The sequence below is a fragment of the Syngnathoides biaculeatus genome, chromosome 23, assembly GCF_019802595.1.
Source record: "Syngnathoides biaculeatus isolate LvHL_M chromosome 23, ASM1980259v1, whole genome shotgun sequence".
Lineage (NCBI taxonomy): Eukaryota > Metazoa > Chordata > Actinopteri > Syngnathiformes > Syngnathidae > Syngnathoides > Syngnathoides biaculeatus.
The window spans coordinates 14,084,984-14,105,162 of NC_084662.1; the positions used below are offsets into that span (position 1 = coordinate 14,084,984).

Sequence of the window (20,179 nt, forward strand, 5' to 3'; positions counted from 1 at the left end):
AAGTATCAAAAATGTGAAAACTTGGCTTGCATAACTGATTTCTGCACAGCTAACATTAAACAAGATGTAACAAAGATTTTGAAAAGACAGACAAAAAAGTGTTTGAAATGGACTACCGCAAGATGCTGACTGACCATGCAAGACAAAACCATTCAACCAAACATGTACTGGAGTACCGCAAGATGCCAATTGAGTGCGCAAGAGAAAACTATTCATACATGTATATTAAAAAAAAAAAATGCACAGTCTTGATTTCTATAACATAACAGTGTTTAGTACTCTTTTTATTCTTAAACTGATAAATTCAAGTGCATCTTGTCACTCCTGCTGGGTGAAGCATGTAGTTTTACACATACGTGTCAATGTACTGTAGAGTAACCATAAATCCTTTTAACATATAACATTTGTTCATTGAATGCTTCCCCATCACCAAAAGAAAAATGAAATTGAAAGGTGACAATGTGTTCAACTGTTAATACTAGTCACGTTGCCCCTTTCAGCTGTGTAAAGCCCGGCTGCCGTTAACACATCGTGTTCAGTAGTTACGTGTTTAATAAGAGGTGACGGGTACCAAACACTTGAAATTATCAGAAGACCCATTACAGCCTTTACAAAATAGTAGTAATGAAATTCAACAAATAGGTCAGTTTTCAAACCATAAAGATGCCACTGGATACGCAATAAAATAAAGAGGGCTTAAATACTTAAATTGTCCAACACTGCTCCATTGGCCAATTGTGTAGAAATGAAAAAAAAAATAAAAAAAAATAAAAACATGGAAAATAAATTAATCAACTTGTTCTTTATATTAATATCAAAATTCTGAATTAACAGTACAGCCCAATGCAAATGAATACATCCCTGCATTTTTTAAACAACATTGATAAAAAAAAGACAGGACCAAAAGAGACAAATGGTTAAAAAAAAACAAAGCAAATGTCTATGTATGAAAAAAAAATATATATCTTCTTTGGCTGGTCAACTAGGTGGCACGGCGCCTCTCCCAACTGTTGTACCCTAACAAATATGAACCCCGACCCCCACCTCTTGCGCCATCTACGTGACCAGCGTCCTCATTGGGAACACATCGATGTACTTGATGGGGGTTTGCTCGGCTGCGGTGACACTCGCTTCGGTTTTCTGCCTGGTCGCCTGCTCCCTCGAGCTCAGCGGCTGTCGGGATAAAAAAAAAAAAAAAAAAAACAGGTTAAAATTTAAAAATAAAAAGATAGTCTTATAAATATTTATAATTGGATCACTTTAGTAACCAGTTATTTAAGAAAAATATTTGTTTTTCTTTTTTTTCAATTATTTTTCTGACTCAAGGTATTTGAATAAGATGCATAAAAATAAAAATATAACTAAGCAATCAAAGGAAATGCAGCAAAATTCATGTGATAATTATTTTACAGCTGGGACAGGTTCCAGCATGCCTGTGACCCTTGTGAGGATAAGTAGTACAGAAAATGGTTCGCTGGAATTTATGCTAAATGTTTAAGTGTGTAAGTTGTAGTTGATTTTATTATTGATTTATGAAAAAAATGATGTTTTGTAAAATTGTTTGTTTCATAATTTAATAATTTTATGATCAACAAAAAATCATTTAAAATAATTCCGGCATACTGGTAGTTGGCTGTCAGAGGTCCTGTGAGGAAGGAGGTAGGCTTTGTGTTCATCTTCGCTCTGCAATGAGTTTGTGACCAAGTCCTGATTGGGTGGGGAAAAAAAAAACAACAATTTTGAATTGGAGATTGTCCTGATTGACGATGACAGCGGGAGGAACCACGAGGTTGGACTCACCGGTACTTCCTGTGCAGGGCCGTTTGGCGAGAAGAGCTGGGAGTTGAGTTCTTGGCCTTCCCACTGCATGTATGGACTCCTTTCACATGGAGACTCCACCTTGAAAGGCAAAGAAAAACAGTCATTGCTGTCGAAAAAAAAAAATCCTTCACGCTAATTCAAATGTACAGATCGTGTTTTATGGATCCAATGATCATTCTTAGCGATCATAAGCGAAATATACTGTTACATGCACTACTTACAATGTTATAACAGCTATTTTTTTTTTTTTTTCATTTTAAAGTTTTATAGGATTTTCTATGGAAAACAATACAAGTAGGAAAAAGTCACTTTTCATTTGTTAAATAGGCTCTCCGTATTGTAGCTTTTGACCTAATTCAGATGTTCTGGAACAGCCCGCACGGTTTGCTCACCTCTTGTTTGATCTTCTTCAGAGGCGGCTGCTCAATGGTGCACTCTATAGGCTCCATCTTAATGTAGTCCACCATCTGCTGATCCAAAGGAGTCTGGAGATGGCAAACAAGAGGACCCGATTTACTACGATATCAAACGGTAGGCGCTAAAATTGTCTGTTCACACTTGTAGGCTTTGCGCACCGTTGATGCGCGAGTTGTGGGGGATCTACTAAGATTGTGATGTTTTAATACACACTCAAGATACCAAAGATCATTTAGGACATCTGTGGAATCCTTCTTCAAAGTCACATATTCCCAGTTTCCCCAGAACTAAAGAAAAATCCATATCAAGTTCCTCAAATGAATGGCGATATCGTACAAATTGGAACTTTTCTTTCCACATTTCTCCTCTAATTCAATCGATTCCAATCTTTCAACATCCATGTAATGACAGACATTCGGGGTACTATTTACACTGTTCCAAGAATTTCATCTTCTTAGCATATTCCACCCCACCGCCCATGAAAATATTTCCAAATGAATGAAGATATTCTGCCATATTTTTCCAATTAAAATAACTTAGACTTCAAAATGTTCAGATCATTGAGAACAGCTTCAAAAGTATTTTTCCACATTTCCCAATCTCTTCTATTCCATATTCCACATTTTGATTACATAATTCCCAAATGAATGTCGACATTTACAAGTGTACCTAATCCTTTGCTGTCTGATATGATTTCAAGATAATCTCGTTTATTATTTCTGTCATACAGTTTGTAATTTCTGCTCCCGTAGTTCACTCCAGTAGAATTGAATGTTAACAATAGTTCTCAAACTCTGAATTTTTTTACTTGGAAGACCAAACTGGTGGAATGTATTCTCTATTTTTCCCCTAATTTCTTTTGGGTTATTAAAAAATCTCAAATGAGAAATTCAGTATTGCTTCACTGGCTCTTTTAATGCTGACGATCGCACACCAGCGATTTTGATGATAGGTGCGATTTTTTACTCACCAGCAGCTTGATCGGTCCATACCTGGCCTCCTGCAGGGCCAAGGTGGAATTTAAAGGTGTGGGCGGGCAAGGAGGTGATTCCAGGATGGAAAAGCGAACGTTGGGAGTTGTGAACCTGCGACAGAGAGCCATTTTTCACTCAAAAAAAATCTTGAATAATAATTTCAAGCCACTTAAACATAAAACATCATTTAGAATGACAAACGATCCGGGAAATGTTAAAACTGAATAGCCATTCCGGAATAGTTTGGACTTGTAAAGGGTTAATGAGTTTAGGTTTCGGAAGTCATGGTAGTCATGTGTGAAAGCAAATCGCAGATAGCCACTCACATCTCAATGTCGTTGTCCTTCTGAGTCTTGGCTTCCATCGGCGAACTCGCTGGATGTTTGTCGCTGTCGGACTGCTCCGGACTCATTGATTGGTTGAGGAACTGTGAGACCAAAGGAAGGAAAAACTCTCAGTATGCCCTTGTAAAGGTAGGCAATGAGATTTAAAACCACGCCGACCTGTCAATGTTGAGGATTGAGTCGTATGTAACCACACGCTAGCGGGTCATTGATAAAATGTATCCGACATTGAGATACTGGATTAGTGTTTATTGTAATAATACATTACACATTATATTAACAAGGGCTCCTTATCCTCCTTCAGAACATAAAGTCCAAATTATGCCTCTATTAAGCACAGACAGAGTGGTACCTCTACTTATAAAATTAATCTGTTCTGGAAGTCCTTTTGTCACGTGAATTTTTTATAAGTAGAAGGGTATTTTACATGTAAATAGCCTAATCTGTTCCAAGCATCCTGATCCCCCGCCAAAATAAGTATTCAAAGTACAAAATTTACCTTTGGGGTTGGGCAACTATGCGAAGAGAAGGGTGAGTGGCAAACAAAAGGCATCGTGGGGGAGGGAGGAGGAGGTATTTATATGTACGCACACACACAACTTAATTCCACTAAAGTTTCTTGGGGCCTATGGTGAATAAAGATGAATAAACTTGCAAAATACAAACGAAAAACCCAGAAAAATCTTGTACTTTTCCAATCTGTGCTAGCATGATTCAGTAACAGTCGAGTGTCCAAGGGAAATGAAAAGCATCATGGGTAAAGATTGACATCCCTCCTAGCCAATAGGATTCCAGGAAGATGCTACGGCGATAGCCAATGAGGGAACAGCTCTATCACGCCACACAAACAAAGATGCAGGATGTTTATATTCGGTGGAATTTGGGGAATCCAGCGCCATTTTTTCCATAACTAGAGACAAAATTTTTCCGAGGAGGCGTTTTGTAACCTGAATTTTTCGTTACTAGAGATGTTTCTAAGTAGAGGTACCACTGTATATGCAAATGCTTTTACTAAGTGCACAGTTTCTACAAACTTCCGGGCCCCGAATCAATTATTTAACATATCCACTGCCATGGATCATGGATATTTTTATCAGTCAATTGGATTCAAACAGTCTTAATGCCACACACGAACATACACAGTACATCAAGAATGTTTTTTCAAGAAGTAGGCATGGAGAAGCGTTATGGCCAATTTGTGTGTGAATAACAGTTTTGTAAACCACTGTAATGAGATCATTGTAGATGGCACCATTGCATCACTTGGGATTTAAGATCAGCACGGCAGATTAGTGGGTGCATCTCAACTTGTCACTTCGATTACGAGGGAGAGAAATGACACGGACGTTGGACAAGTTTAGGCATCTCACACTGGAGCAGAGGATATGTACAATATATGTATGCTATAAAATTATGTGTCGTTGTAGTTAGTCGAATGTGTGCGTTACATTTGTGAGAAAGGATGACGCCGTTCCTGGAGTCAACTCCAGCCATGCAGTTAGTAACCGTCACCCATGTTTCCTCGTTGTACTGTATACGTATTTATGTTTATATATGTTTCTCAGTCTTGCTTTATAGTTTGAGGTTTTGTTTGACATGTTTCTCATCTTTTTGGTCAGAAACAAGTATTTTTAGGTGAAATTAACCCCTGTTGTGCATTTGATTACTTGAGAACAGAATCATTATCTTTTTTAAAGTTCGGTGCTTATATTGTGTCAGAACACTACTCTTTGGATCTTAAAAAAAATGGCTGGCAATATTTGGAACTCATTGATCACTTGTGATGCAACTAAGACACTTACTGTGTCAAAGACCGAGTCCATGAACTCGGGCATGGTGCTGGCGCCACTCTGCGCCTGCAAAGCCAAGGCACTCTCCTCGGGCAGGAAAGTCTGATCTAGTGGATGGGTGGGTGCGGCGGCGGCCTGGTGATGAGTTAATGACTTGGTCACGCCCTCCAAGGTGCAAGTTAACGGGCTCTGGCTGGCCCAGCCTGGATAAGGCAAGTTGATCTGGGCAGGGGAGAAAAATGACATTTTAAGATGGAAGCATCAAAAAAGAAAAAAAGTGCAAACTGTCCAAGGGTGACAATAAGAGAAGGGGCGTGCAAATGGAAGAAAACCAGAAAGGGAACTGAAGTTGGCAGGAGGGTGACAGTAGTATTGTGTTGCACAAGGGGTCGTGGACACACACACACACACACACACACACAAACACACGGAGCAAGACGAGGTCCTGTTTCATCACTTCTCTGCAGCAACAGGCCCCCCCAGATGTTTCCTTCATCGTATTCACACAAAGTTAACCGCTGTCTCTGCATACCCGGGTCAGACTATGTGCACATAAATCCTGTTGTCACACACACACATACACACAGGAGTAAGTGTGCTGCTCACTGGTCTTGACGGCTGGCCTCGTAGCTCGTTCTCAGTCGACATGAGCAGCAGTTCAATCTCTTTCACCCTCTTCTCCTTCTCAGGGTCCTCCTCACTATAGTGTCTCTGGTAGATAACGTAAAAAGCCATTCATCAAAATTGGTGGCAGTTCATAATCGTATCAGTGTTCACATGTTTAATAAACACGTTTGGTACCTGTACGGTAGAAGTTCCATGCTGGGGGATGTTCAGGATGTTCAGGTGCAAGGCCAGTGGGAAAGGCACCTATGTAGAGGCAACATAATATATATTTGCAGGCGATATTCATTGCCCAACCCTAACCATTGCAGTAAAAAGGAAAATATTGTTGTCAAACTTGCATTGACACAAACTTAAAGTCCTAGCTAGACCAGCTATGAGTGTGTACAGTGTGTTCATTTCACTTCATTTAAATGCATTTCAACATTTTTCAGACTTACAACATATATGTTTTTCTCCTGAACCTCGAAAACACAAACTGTTAAAATCCATCCATCCATTTTCTGTGCTGCTTATATCCTTACTATGTCACCTTTAAAATTCTAACAAAAAGGGCAAGAAGCTCCCAGCCTCAGCAGGATGTCTTATAATGGTCAATGAAACTGAAAGTTTACCCAGTTTTAAGCAGATTTCTTATCAGCCATAAGATTTTTTACAAAAGGCAGACACCGATATGTGCCAAAGGTGCCAATAATTGCATGTGTATCCTTGCAAATGATGTTTAGTTTGTTAATGTTTTGCAAAATCCTGAGTAGTGCGCTGTGCAATGAACAGGGAAAACAATTTGGCTGAACGTTTGGGATCTAGTGGTGACATTCTTGATTAATTGTAGCTGGTTGGGCAAAAGAGTAAGTCCTTCCTGCTAGTAGTTGGCGCTTTACAGCGGCAGTTTGTCACATTGTCCAATCATCACGTGCATTAGAAAGAAAGAAATTCGTTTGTTTGCAATTATCTGTCACTGTGTTCATTGAAATTTGATGTGTCAAAAGTACTAGTGGTAACATTACGCAATATCGGTATCGGTGAGTACTCGAGTGAATATGCGTACTGTTTTATCGGACATCCCTAGTAGATGGTCTAAGGAAGTTTTATTGAGATGGTGATGAGAGAACTGCAACACTCAGAAAGTGAGGAGACTAGCAAAAAGGATAGTTTCTAGTTTCCTTGACAAACTCACTCGATGCGAGTCGGACATGTAAGCGTAGTTGTGCGGTGACACAGGGGGAAGCTGGGTCAGACTGGGGGAGTGGTGCGGGAAGGGCAAGATGCGGCTGGCTGGCTTGACCTGGCAGTGGCCGTGGCCGAGCGATGAGCCGGCGGCCTTGGCCGTAGCGCTCTGCAGGTAGCCCTCCTGCTCTACCTTCCGCCGCATCGTAGAGTTCCAGTGGTTCTTGATGGCGTTGTCGGTCCTGCGGGTGACATAAATTAAATCAAAGGGGATTCTGTTGGAAGGTCTGCAGCATGAGTTCAAAAACAAAAATTGAAAAAATAAATGATCGAGTGAATATCAAAATATTATGAGAAAAATCAGCTAATTATTTTGGTTGAAAAGGGAAATTGAAAATATTTATCTTATAATGTTACTTTTTAATAATTTTTAACAATAGTGTCACATTTATAAAATAAGATACCAAATAATTTCACTTTTTAAAAATTTTGTTAAAAGTACAACTTTTAATTATATAATAAAAATTGTCACAAATTTATAATACAAAGGTAAAAAAATAATTTAACTTAAAAATAATTTTGATTCAAATGTTTATATTTAATAAGGATGATGCAAAATTTATCTTATATTGCAACATTTTCTCCCATTTCTAAAAACAAATAGAATAAAATTATGCTATTGTACAATTAAAGTCAAAGAAAATTTTATTTAATATTTTTCTTTTTTTTCCCAAATTAAAAATATGACCTTTTTTCCTTAATATCGCTTAATGATCAGTAGCTATCTCAAAAAGAAAAGGGACCAAAATAAAAATCCCAGAGTCATGAGTATAAATTTGGGTGAGTTATTTATGGCATCACTGACTAAATTCCTTTTCATTGGGCATGCCCTTTCTTGGGAAATTGCTTTTGTTGTGACAAATTTACGTCTACTGCATTCATCCATCACTCATCAGTGTACTGTATGCGGAGTATGTGTTGAAAAATAATGATTCTCTGATTTTAGGGGAGAAATGTGTCGAATTTAGTTTGTGAATCTCTGCTTTAAAAGGAATATCCTGCCACCTCTCACAATATGACATTACCAGATTATTATTATTTTTTTTGGTGGGAGGGGGTAATCCGTCCATCAGGCTCACCTGCCGGGGAGCTGCTTGGCGATCTCGGCCCAGCGGTTGCCCAGTTTCTCGTGCGCCTCGTAGATGATGCGGTCCTCCTCCTCCGTCCACGAGGTCTTCTTCACCTCCGGGTTGAGGTGGTTGTGCCAGCGCTCGCGGCACTGCTTCCCGATGCGGCCGTTCAGGTGCTTGGCGATGACCGACCAGCGCTTGGCGCCGTACTTCTGCACCAGCTCGATTACCTGCGAAAGAAGTCAAACGTAGAGGGAACTGAAGAACTTCCAACCTTCCGGAACCATCGCTTTACCTTCCCCCTTACACGCCTTCACTCTTTCTTTATCTTTGTGTAGGTGACTGAGAACACCTGCTGAACGAAAGCTGAGGGAATTTCCAGAGGAACGTTAGCTGCCCTGCTAATCATTACAACGACACCTGGCCGGAAACGCAACACACTTGGACATGTCCAATAAACGTCTCGCGGGGTAACCCCCCCCCCCCCCCCCCATTTTATTTATGTCAACAGGTAAATTGCGACCTGGCCAAGCTGTTAGTTGGTTACACAAAATTTTTTGCAGGAAATGTGAAAGCAGTAAAAAATAAAATACACAGACATAGTACAGTTGATTTCTGTTTCTCTCCCCATAAAATTCAATGGTGCCTAATTTTTTTTTGTGATTAATCGGTTCCAGAAAGTCTTGATAAAAATCAAATTGCACGAAATACTGTAGTTTTGATCGGAAATAAAACAAATAGGCACAATGAAACTCTTATATTCACAACGGAAGGCCATAACAAGCCTCCCGTTCTGCTCGGCAACACTTGTACAACTGGCGGTAACATGGGTGCAACAAAATGATAAAAGTCTGGTCTTCAAAATAAAAAAAAAGTACACTTTTATGATAAAGTCACCATAATTTATTTGGCCCTATGGTGGCATATTAGCAGTCGCACTCAAACTATTTTGTGCCACCGTAAAATAATCCACTATGTGACAAGAACGTGTGGTGAAACTGTATTGTTATACTAGATGCTATTATTTTGAAGACCCAACTTTTGACAGGATGTGCTATGCACAGCTTACATTGCCGTCAGCGGAACCCGTTGTGCACAAATTGATAAACGGGGATCGATTCTACAAATTGAATGGCAGAGTCGTGTTTTTGTTTTGTTTTGGGTACAAAAAACTGGGACAAAATTTAGATGAACAAGAAGTTGAAATCTGAATTGTACAAATACAGGATGATGGGCAAACCAATGTTCCACTGCAAAGCGTAAACATTCCCGTGAAACAGGAAATTGTTAGTTTCAGCTCTGTTTATCCCCGATCCAAACTACAATTGAAATTTAACATGAAAAATATCCATTTGCTGTGTTTGGATGGCAACATGTCTTCTGTCTTGGCCAATAACAAGATCAATCGGTTTGGGAAGCCTTCTGAAATTAGTCTGCTTTATGTTGGGTTTTTTTCTTACCCGCTGGTCTTCCTCTTTGGTCCAAGGCCCTTTGATGAGTTCCGGGTTGAGAACCTTCTGCCACCTGTGCTGACACTGCACGTCTGTTCGGTTCTGGTTCGTCAAGAAACAACGGGACACTTTATTTACAGCACTGCACAAAGAAGGAATTGTCGATTGTTGGTTTGTTTTTTTTAAGCACAGGCTAGCATCGCGCTGACCTGTTAGCTTGGGCTTCAGGAGCTTTGCTGAAACTATTTTGGTATAGCCAAAAAGTGGATCCCTCATTTGCTAACAACTTGGCAAAAAATTACAAATCGATCATGCTACAAATGTGGCTTGTTAATGCTGGCTTGTCTCTCGTGCTAATCCTGGTTTAGTATTGCTAGTGCTGCTACGTTATTGAAGCTGGACTGTGTTCTTTGGGACTATCATAACTACACGCTTCCATGTTGGATAATTGACGTGAAACTTCTGGTTTAATTTACACTAGGGTGTCATGAATGCCTTAACATTTTTGTGGCATTGAGTCGACTTACAGAGAGTAAACTTGCGACGAGTTTCCAGTCGTCGGACCCGTGGAGCTCCACGGATTTCTTCAACTTCTCATCCTGGTTGACAAAGGTGAGAAAAGGTTAGAAAACGTATTTTTGGAGTTTTGTTGCCAGAGACCTTTCAAGGCGCGAGCGTTGTACCTCCTCTCGCGTCCAGCGTGTTTTACCGAGGTGGCGCTTCCCGGGCTTCGCCAGCGAGCACTCATAATCGTGGTCGTACGTCTCGTTCTCCTCCTCGTCCTCCTCGCTGCTGTGAACACTGTGGATGGAGAAACGGGCAAGGTGGCAGCATCTCAATTTGCTCATCTTCATGAAAGATCTCATCACGCACTCGCAAAGAACCAGTCATTCTTGAAGGTTTGGGTGCAGGCGTTTTGCCAAGATCCCCATAAGACGCTCGAGTGAAGATGGGAGGGGACTTTATGGATGAACAGGTTCTTGTGTTTTTGGTTTCTACAGATACTGGGATCGGCACATGCGCCGGTAATTTCACGAGCCGGGCTTGTTCGGACCTGCGGCTGCATTGTACGCCGCTCAAACACGCGCACGCTGACTGTAGCCAATCAGAAGGCAGAGCAGGCGGCAGCGTGGAAGGCAAAGGGAAGGTGCTGTTACAGTGTGACAGGTGAACAGGAACCGCTCTCAGGTGCGGGACAATGTTCCGCAACTTCCCGATTTACCGCTGTGAATTGGAGAACAAGCGGCTACACAACTTAGAGGAACTTTTAGAACATTTAGCCCACAAATGCCCATCATACATAATAATAATCGACATTTGAAATAGACCTGCAAAGGGAAACGGGTAAATCGAGTAGAGGTGCAACAATTAATCAATGACATGATAATTAATTGATTACATCAGTCAATAACCATTTTGGTCATCAATTGTGAAGAGGCATTGTTCAATTTCAGCCTCTCAACAGTAAACATTGACAGATTTCTATCATCCTCCATGGAGGAGGACGAATTATCTTTGTGTTGAATCCATTTAGCACATTTGCAAATAACTGAATCGTTATGAATTTTAAATGTACTCCATCAGTTGATTCAATAAAAAAAATGAGGTATGAATGAATTAGTAAAATCATTGTCATGTGATGCCCTCAATCCAAAGATTTGGCGGCGGTGAGGTCGACGGCCACGCGAGATGCCAGATCTTTGCACCTGCTCCATTAATTACCCCAACTACTCTAAACGTACACCTGCAAGCGTGAGCAATTCAATTTCACTTTTACTGTGACGAAAAACATTGCTATGATTCATGTTTTTCAATTCCTGCAACTCTATCAGTCTTGTGTCCAGGTAAACAGGCTCACATTTCACAGTGAGCACGTAACATTTGTGAGTAAATGGACACGCTGGTGTTTCAGCATTCATACTTTTTTGCGACCAGTTTTATACCGTGAGAATTGGTCCACGTCGGGGTCAATAAAACTCCTGGAACGACTAATCTATACCGCCTATTCAATAACTACATACAGTGTGAAAGTGAAAACATCCGTGCCGGCTTGCTTTGATTCTTCGTAAGTGCACAGTCATAAAATATGCTGCCAAAAAAAAAAGGGGGACGAGTGTGAGAACTTTTTAGCCACTTCAGTTTCCTTCAAAAAGCATAAGACAAAATATGAACGCAAGCCGTATTGGGACAAAGACTGACACGGGTCCGTCCACACGTACATTATACACAACGACACGAGCGCCAGATGACCGCCACCTGTTACGGGCGCGCGACCAAGAGGGAGTAAGCGCGAGCATACGACATGCAGTACATGAATAATGAAACCGTAATAACGCATGCTTTTTTTTTCTTTCTTGGAAGGGTTTTAAAATACTACAACAAACTTATGTACCTCCACAAACACAAGAAAATAGCCCACGTGTGTGCTTCGCGAGGGGAAAAATATATTTTTTGAAACAAAACAGCAGCTGTAGGTTTGTTCTTGGCTGGCGGGTACCTGCTTCTCGGCCGCCGAGTCATGTCAGTCGTCCCCCGGGGTGTGCGGCTCACAGGCTGGGCTGCTCCTTGACGTACTTTCGCTCTCCGCGTAGGACGGGTTTGCTCTCCTGGCGAGCTAGCAGGTTGACATTAGTTAAACTCCGGCAGCACTCCAGTAGCGCTCCTCCTCCCTCCAGCCCCCCCCCCCCCCTCTTCAAGTGCCGGTGAAATTCGCGCTCCCCCCACTGCGCATGTTCAAGTTACGTTTTTTTAAATGAATTTTTTTTTTCAAGCATCTACTGCTCTGTTACTTGTCACTGCACAATGGAGGATATCTCTATAACTTATTTCTATGCAACGGGGCACGTTTTATATACCGCACACACACACACAGAACTGGACAGGACTAAAAGGTTTGAAAGGGAAGAGAGAAAAGAGGACAGAGAGGACGCCACAAAGACGTAGGAAAGCTGTCACCAAAAAAAAAAAATGTTCCGCAGTATTGGAACTTAGCAGAGACAACATTGGATAGTTTTTTATTTTCATGCTGTAACGTTGAGTACACTACGTTACTTCTTTAACTTGAATCCCAAAAGGATAACACGGTACCGTCATGGCTGAAAAAGGCAAACGCATCTTGAGTTGTTCAGATGAAAATCGAACGGCACCAAATTAAAAACGCCACTAGATGCATAGTTGTTGAATTTACGAGTCAACCGTGAAGGCATGAATGCACCCAAAAGGCGCGTTTTGCCGGCTGGTCCGCGCTCAACTTTTTTTTTTTGTTTCTTTGTTTCTCCCCTCCATCATATTTCAAGCGTTACTTCTCGTTCTGAAAGGGAGAAGGAAGTTAGCGTAGCGAGTGAGACGAAGTAAACAATTGCGGAATGACCTTTTGGCATACGAGGAAAGTGAAGTTGCGCTGTTTTCTTTTCTTTTTTTTCCTCCTCTTTTCTTTTCTCTTTTTTTTTTGCGTGCGGTGAGCTGTTAGAACTCCCGGCGCTGCAGATAACATTAAAGATGTTCGTCGGAGATAACGAGGCGTTTATAACCTCGTGAGAACAAAGAATTCACTAACTAACTCGACCAATAAGTCCAGTTATGCTATGGAAAACAATGCAGTGCCTATTTGTTTCAGCAGTTATCCGAAGGTGCACTTTGTGTTGATGCCTTTAAAACCACTAATGATGATCTTTATTTGAAACGGAAGCCAGCTGAGCAAGTTTGTCAACTTTTTTTTTTTGTTTTTTTTTTTTTTGAATGGTGATTTATAGCTCTATCATAATTTACCTATACAGTCCATAGATCTGCACGGGTGCAGTCTATGTAGTATGAATGTAATTTAATTTTAGCACTTCCCTCTGCATGTCCTCCATGTACATGGGCTCTTTTCACTCATTTGGGGGGTGCGGGTGAGGGAGGGAGGGGGGTCCACTGCTTTATTTGTATAAATGTGTCTTCGCATTGTATTAGTTCCTCCATACGCGACCGTATTGTTGCAGTCACTTGTAATTACTATCACCCCTGATGAGCCTTTTGTCCCAGGTCAGTCATCAAAATAGTGGCCTGATAAAGAGGCTCAACACACACACACAGGGCAAGGGGCTGCATAGTTACTTTGTAACGCATTACAAGCTTCTTAAAAAGAAACATTAACAGGGGCTATTTTCAATTTGAATGACGGAAAACACTCATGGATGTTGATTTATTTATATTTGTATTTGTTCAACCTTTATTTATCTAGGTAAGGCCGTAGATCTAAAGAGAACAGATCAGATTTATCAACGTCAGATCAAAACAGGCTACAAAGGGGTGTGGTAATCACGCACAGTGTCCCTCACTCACTTTGTAAACAATGATATTGGGATGAATTAAGCGAGTTTTAGAATTTGTTGCAGTGTTCTAGTCATTTGGGGGGGGGGGTGAGTAAAAGTAGTACGGACTTTGGGAAAAAGGAGGTTAATAAAAGTGCTGGGATGACAAGTGTGGGTGGTGGTATGTATGGTGAGCAGAGAGCCAAAATAGGGTGGGATCTTCCCAATGGACGAGCGAATTTGTATTTTGAGGCCAATAGCACGATGTTAATAATGTGTCACATGGCAACCAGGTTGTTTTCCTTGCATGCAAGATTTCAAATTCTACACCCATGTACACATACATGCGTTATAGTTCTTGTCGTCTATTCACTTTAAACATGATTAATATTGCAAGTTTTGGTCAAGACAGAAATATCACATCCCGCACGGAAGGCCGACCCTCCATGTAATTGAGGCCATTTAACATTTCAATTCGATTTGCACTTAGACAAATGACTCCTCCTCCTCGACTTGCTACATGTAAACTATGCAACGCAAGTATGCCTACAGCTATTGCCTGCACCTCGAGGGTATTATTAAAAACTACATCTTGCTATCTGAAACCAAATTGAGGGGAGCCTAAGCCAGGCTACGCAAATCAACCCAGTTTGTAGTAGTTGGAGCAGGAAGCCCGAGATCCATTGAATCTTAGCCGGGGACATTTGCATGGGCGCGATTGGACAGGTTAAGAGCAGCCATTTAGACAGCTTCCCCCTTTGCAAAGCATTGTGTGCACAGGTTGCTTCATTTGACTGTTGTTTTTAATGATGGCCCTCGGGCTCCAGATAGCATCCCAACCAAAGTCTCCAATCCACCGCTAAGAACACCAAACACGAGATTCTGCACGACTGTTTGATTTAGGAAAAGCTGAAGAAATATCATCTAATTGCCTAGAATACATCATGCATGCATATTTACTATATCTCCTTGAAGGAGTTTTTTTTAAAATTGCTGTTTGTTTATGAGCTGCAAATGCACTCAGTTGTTTGGTTGGTTGGAAGGATTAAGCATTAGCTATTTAACCGAGTTAGGATGTCTAACACGAGCACCAGAACACCTCAAAACCCAAATGATAAGATTCAAAATAACTCGGAAAGTCAGGAAAACTACAGTGAAGCAATGTTTGTATCATAAAGTAGTAAAAGTGCCAATCTGTCATGGGCATGGCCTGGCCACTACTGTGGGTGGCGCTTCCTGTGAGAGGCGTGGGCCAGGCCGCTGCCCTGGGCGGTGCCACCTCTGACAGATGTCACAGCTGTGTTGCATTCGGGACACTAGTTGACCGAGCACTTAAGTGGTGAATGTGTTACCGTCATGTTTTTGGACCTTACCTCTAGCCTAGTGTTTTTTTGCCTCTGCCTTCTTGAATTCTTTAAACTGTGTATGACCTTCGTTGGGAATAAAACCAACTCTGAACATTATGCTTTTGCCTGGGAGTCCTGCATTTGGGTCCGGCCCCCGTGCCGCTGGCTCATGACACAATCGGCCGCATTTACGTGGGGCAAACTCATCTTAGTTCCTATTGTGCTTGGGCACGCTTGACATCTAATGTCCAAAACGACTTGAAATGATCAAAACCGTCTGGGAAATTCAGGTGTCAGGATGTGCTCTCCTTGGGCAATTGTTACAACACTTAATATATACAAAGTCCAAAACAACTCCAAGTCAGCCACAAAAAGTCGGGAAAGTTCCAGTAATGTAGTGTTTCATCATGAAGTAGCAAAAATACCACACCGCCGTAGCATCTGCCCACAAGAACTCACTTTTTGCGTTTGGGCACACTCGACAGCCACAGTAACATCTGAAACTATTTCAAAAATGCCAGGAAAGTTACAGTAATGTAGTGTCATATTGTGACAATTGGGTTATTCCTAACGCACTTAGGCATGCTAACCATTGAGAAATGACTTGATATAATCCACGAAAATCAAGGAAGTTACCGTATGAAATGGTGAACATGCCACACAGCTCCTAGAATCTTTGGGCACATGGACCTTGGGCAACTGCTGCCACACTTAGGCACGCTTGATAAGTAAAGCTCAAAACGAATCCAAATGGATTGTATTGTATGGTAGATCACATTTCTTGTTTAATATGTATTTTTTAATTACTTGTGTTTAGTTCAGTGATTCTTTCATGTACCAGTAGGGAAATCCCCCAAATAGCACACATTGAGAATTCCTGCCTTCGACAATTGTTACCGCCCTTGGGAATGCTTGAAATCCGAAACGACTTGAAAAAAAATAAATCCGTAAATAAAAATCTGTGATACTGTGAAACCTCAAAATCATTCCGCCTGTGAGAAGTTACAAATAAAATGGCCGAGCATGAGGCACATGCATCATTAAAGTTAATTGTTTTTGTCTTAATTAGAACCGTCCCTATGTTTACATGTGTAGGACAATTAGCAGTGTTAAAATGTAATTACTAAATGCTTTATGATGGCAAGGGTTTAACCCTTGAAGGGGTTATTTCCATTACTCGATGACATTGTAATCTATCATCTTGCTACATAAACATGAAGAAGATTAAACACATTTGTTCTCAGACTTGTTTGAACCACCTGATAAAAGGTGTTGCCTCCCCCTGCAGAGTTGACTTTATGTAAAGAAATATATAAAAGCTTATAATAGGTAGGACGACTGGTTTAGAGCATTTGCCTCACAGTTCTGAGGATCGGGGGTTCAAATCCCAACGCCGCCTTTGTTTGCATGCTCTCCTCGTGCCTATGTGGGTTTCCTCCAGGCGCTCCGGGTTTCCTCCCACATCCAGAAAACATCCATTCATTGGACATTGCGGTGATGTTTTTAACTTCAGACTGTAGTTGTGAAAAATCAAGCTAAATGTTGCTCTTTACCTACATGTGTTCTGTTGATACAGTAATGAGTACGTATGTGTATTAGCTATTTAGAGTATCATCTTTAAGACAAAGCTACAATGTAGTACAGCACGGTGGGTCAAGTTGGTAAAGCATTGGCCTCACAGTTCTGAGGCCCCGGGTTCAAATCCCGGCCCCGCCTGTGTGGCGTTTGCATGTTGTCCTCGTGCCTGTATGGTTTTTATCTGGGCGCTCTGAGTTTCCTCCCACATCCCGAAAACATGGAATCATTGGAGACTCTAAATTGCCCCTAGGTGTGATTGTGAGTGCGACTGTTGTCGCTCTCCATGTTCCCTGTGATTGGCTGGCAACCAGTTCAGTTGCTAGCTGGGATAGGCTCCTGCACTCCCGTGAGCCTTGTGAGGATAAGCAGCTCAGAAAATAGATGGATGAATGCTTATAATACTCTCTTCCATCTGGGTATTATGTAAACCTTTGCAACATGCCTTCTACCGACTTCTAGGATTATTCTCCCCACCCTGTCTTGTATACGTTACTATTCCAATATTCTGCAATTCTGCTATTGTTTGCTTTCACTTAATTCATAGATAATTTTATATAATGAAGGCCTTTATCTAAAAGTACAGTAAATCTGGTTATGGTATATAGAAATGGTGATGGCGCAAACAAACAGTGAACTCCACTCAACAATAATGTATTCAATAATGTTTTTTTTAACATAAATAAAGTCCAAATCTGATGATCCACCCATTCATGTTGCAATCTGTCCCCCCCATCTGTCAAATCCATCTAATCAGCCCGGCAGCTCGCAGATAATTTTTTTTTTTTACAAAAGGCTTTTCGGGGGGAGGAAACAATGTTGTCATTTTTAATCGAGGGCAAATAATTACATCGGTATAAAGAAATCCCACAGAGAGGCTGAAATGTATTTTTAAATGTTTTGTGGCTTGCAAAAGGTTGTTCAGCAAGATAAAATCGCATTTGCGCGCTCCAGCTTCTTGCAATATTTTCCGTCTCCATTGCGTAGCTTTTGTGCATTTTTAGTTGCTTTGGGTTTGAGACGTCCTAGAAACATTTGAATGCATTATTTCAACATCCCCTTATTATTCCCACTCCAGATGTCTTTTTTTATATATAGATGTACAATTTCCCAAAATCTACGTCGCACCTGCTTTTATCAGATGATTGTTTGACATTTCCATCCTCCTCTTTTTCATCGACACGCGCATGGATGCAGCTGTATCGAGTTATTTTTGACTACGCGCACGTAGCTCTTCAATGACTGGTTCATTGATAAATATCTGCACTTGCCTGTGAATACATCAGTTTGAGTACAACTATTTTTTTAAGTAGATTTCTTCTTGTACGATGAGATTGATTACTGAAACAATAGCACAGATTGTCCACACTGTAACCAACATGAATACTGAGCGGAAAAAAACAAGTCACTCTGAAGCCAAAAGTAGATTTAAACTCAATCGGAGACAATGCACAAATATTGGCTAGATCCAATCACATGAAGAAATCATGAAGTCCTGAAGAAATAAACAACTGATGTCACGAGTGACATATCAAAGGAGCAGATCAAAGAAATCAATAGCAACAAAAGGAAGAAGTATGTTGAGGCGTGCAATGAAAGACCTTCAAAGAACAGTTGCTTCAGTTCAGGAGTGTGTGTGTGTGTGTGTGTGTGTGTGTGTGCGTGTGTGTGTTGGGGGGTACGGGGGGTGGGGGTGGGGGTGGGCTTGCCTCCCCAGAAATTTATATCAATTTTACTCAGAATTCCAAAACATACAATCTCATGTGTGGAACACAGCTGAGGCAAGAGGGAGCCAGAAACATGTGGTCTGCCGATTTAGTAAAAGTTGGAACAAATTGCCATAAAATAATGAACTAAAGAGTTTATTAGGGCAAGATGATGCCCCCAAACCATATCGAGCAGTGATTTGCAACCCTCACATCATAAATCACAAATATACTGGACTAATATGAGCTTGTCAATTTCACTAACCATGTATTTAACTTTTTTTCCCTGCAGCCATCCATCCATCCATTTTCTTATCCCCTTATCCTCACGATGGTCGCGGGAGTGCTGGAGCCCATCCCAGCTGTCAACAGGCAGGAGGCGGGGTACACACTGAACTGGTCGCCAGGCAATCGCAGGGTAAAGAACCGCAATCACAGTCACACCTAGGGGCAATTTAGAGTGTCCAATTAATGTATAATAATAACAGGGAGGATTAGGATTGAACCCGGGTCCACAGAACTGTGAGGTCAGTGCTTTCCAACTGCTCCACCGTGCCGCAGTATAAAGATAAAAATCGTATTTTTGATTAACTCCTAGATTTACTACACTGCAATTTTAATGTCGTCCATTACTTGGAGAGCTAAGTTTTTTTTTTTTTTTTTTCAGTCGTATCCATCCATTTTCCAATCCACTTCCTGGCGACCACTTTTGGGTGTGGTCTGCCTTTTGCCCGAAGCGAGCTGAGATAGGCTCCAGCTCTCCCGTGACACTTGTGAGGATAAATGGCTTGGATAAAGGATGGATGGATTTATCATTTGTATGTTACTGCTGCAAATAAGTAATTGCACCCCTCCCAATCAGCACAAATTGTGGCCCCCAAATAACTGTTAGTGCGCCGAAGCAGCATGGGTTGAGAAAATAAGATCATATAGTCACACCAACATTATTTGACACAAACTAAACAGAATTTTGCTTCCATTGTGTTATTTCACAAACTTTTTAAACAAACTTTCTCACAACTCACCAAAAGTTTTTTTTTTTTTTTTTTGCCTTGCAGGCCTTGGCAAATGGATGGTCGGATGGGTTTCCAATGTTGAAAGTTGTGAGCCAAAATGGGTCATGAGTCTAATAATTATGATTTTTCAAATATGTTTGGCAATTGAACTCTCAAATTTGAGCTACAAAAATTCGGGAAACACCAATTCATATTTTTGTTACGTCACGGCACAAGGGAGCGTATGCATTTAACAGTAGTATATAGTAAAATAGAATTTAAAAAATAAAACAAAGCTTACCCATATTTGGATGCCATGCTGCAAAAATGACGATATCGATCCGAGAGATTTTTACGAAATGTGAAGTCAGTGGTCAGTGGTCAGTGGTGTTATTTATAGTCACATCACAGTAATTAAACTTCTTTAGTCCTTTGAACCCTCTGCATTGCTTTTAACCCTCCTTCTCTGACGTAAATGGGAGCAAAATTGAAATAGAACACATTCCCAAAGTGCATTTAGGGTCAATATGTACTGTTAAAGAAACAA

At 41.0% G+C, this 20,179-nt stretch overlaps 1 protein-coding gene across 4 annotated transcripts; it reads right to left on the reverse strand.

Moving 5' to 3' along the window:
- Window positions 1-266: 266 nt before the first annotated feature.
- myb (v-myb avian myeloblastosis viral oncogene homolog) lies at window positions 267-20,059 on the reverse strand. 4 transcript variants are annotated; one of them, XM_061811659.1, is made up of 17 exons: window positions 19,934-19,986; window positions 18,903-19,081; window positions 12,216-12,332; window positions 10,402-10,519; window positions 10,246-10,317; window positions 9,728-9,820; window positions 8,277-8,497; window positions 7,148-7,379; window positions 6,148-6,216; window positions 5,953-6,057; window positions 5,359-5,568; window positions 3,539-3,639; window positions 3,209-3,323; window positions 2,214-2,306; window positions 1,801-1,899; window positions 1,624-1,707; window positions 267-1,173 (listed from the first exon to the last, which is right to left on the reverse strand). In XM_061811659.1, the coding sequence occupies exons 2-17, from the start codon at window positions 18,935-18,937 to the stop codon at window positions 1,057-1,059; spliced, it is 1,881 nt and encodes a 626-aa protein (XP_061667643.1). In that variant the 5' UTR covers window positions 18,938-19,081; window positions 19,934-19,986; the 3' UTR covers window positions 267-1,056. The 4 variants fall into 4 exon arrangements, with proteins under 4 accessions (XP_061667643.1, XP_061667644.1, XP_061667645.1 ...); XM_061811660.1 differs by lacking the exon at window positions 18,903-19,081 and having other exon boundaries at window positions 19,934-20,059; XM_061811661.1 differs by lacking the exons at window positions 18,903-19,081; window positions 19,934-19,986 and adding an exon at window positions 15,993-16,051 and having other exon boundaries at window positions 7,256-7,379.
- Between the last annotated feature and the right edge of the window lie 120 nt (window positions 20,060-20,179).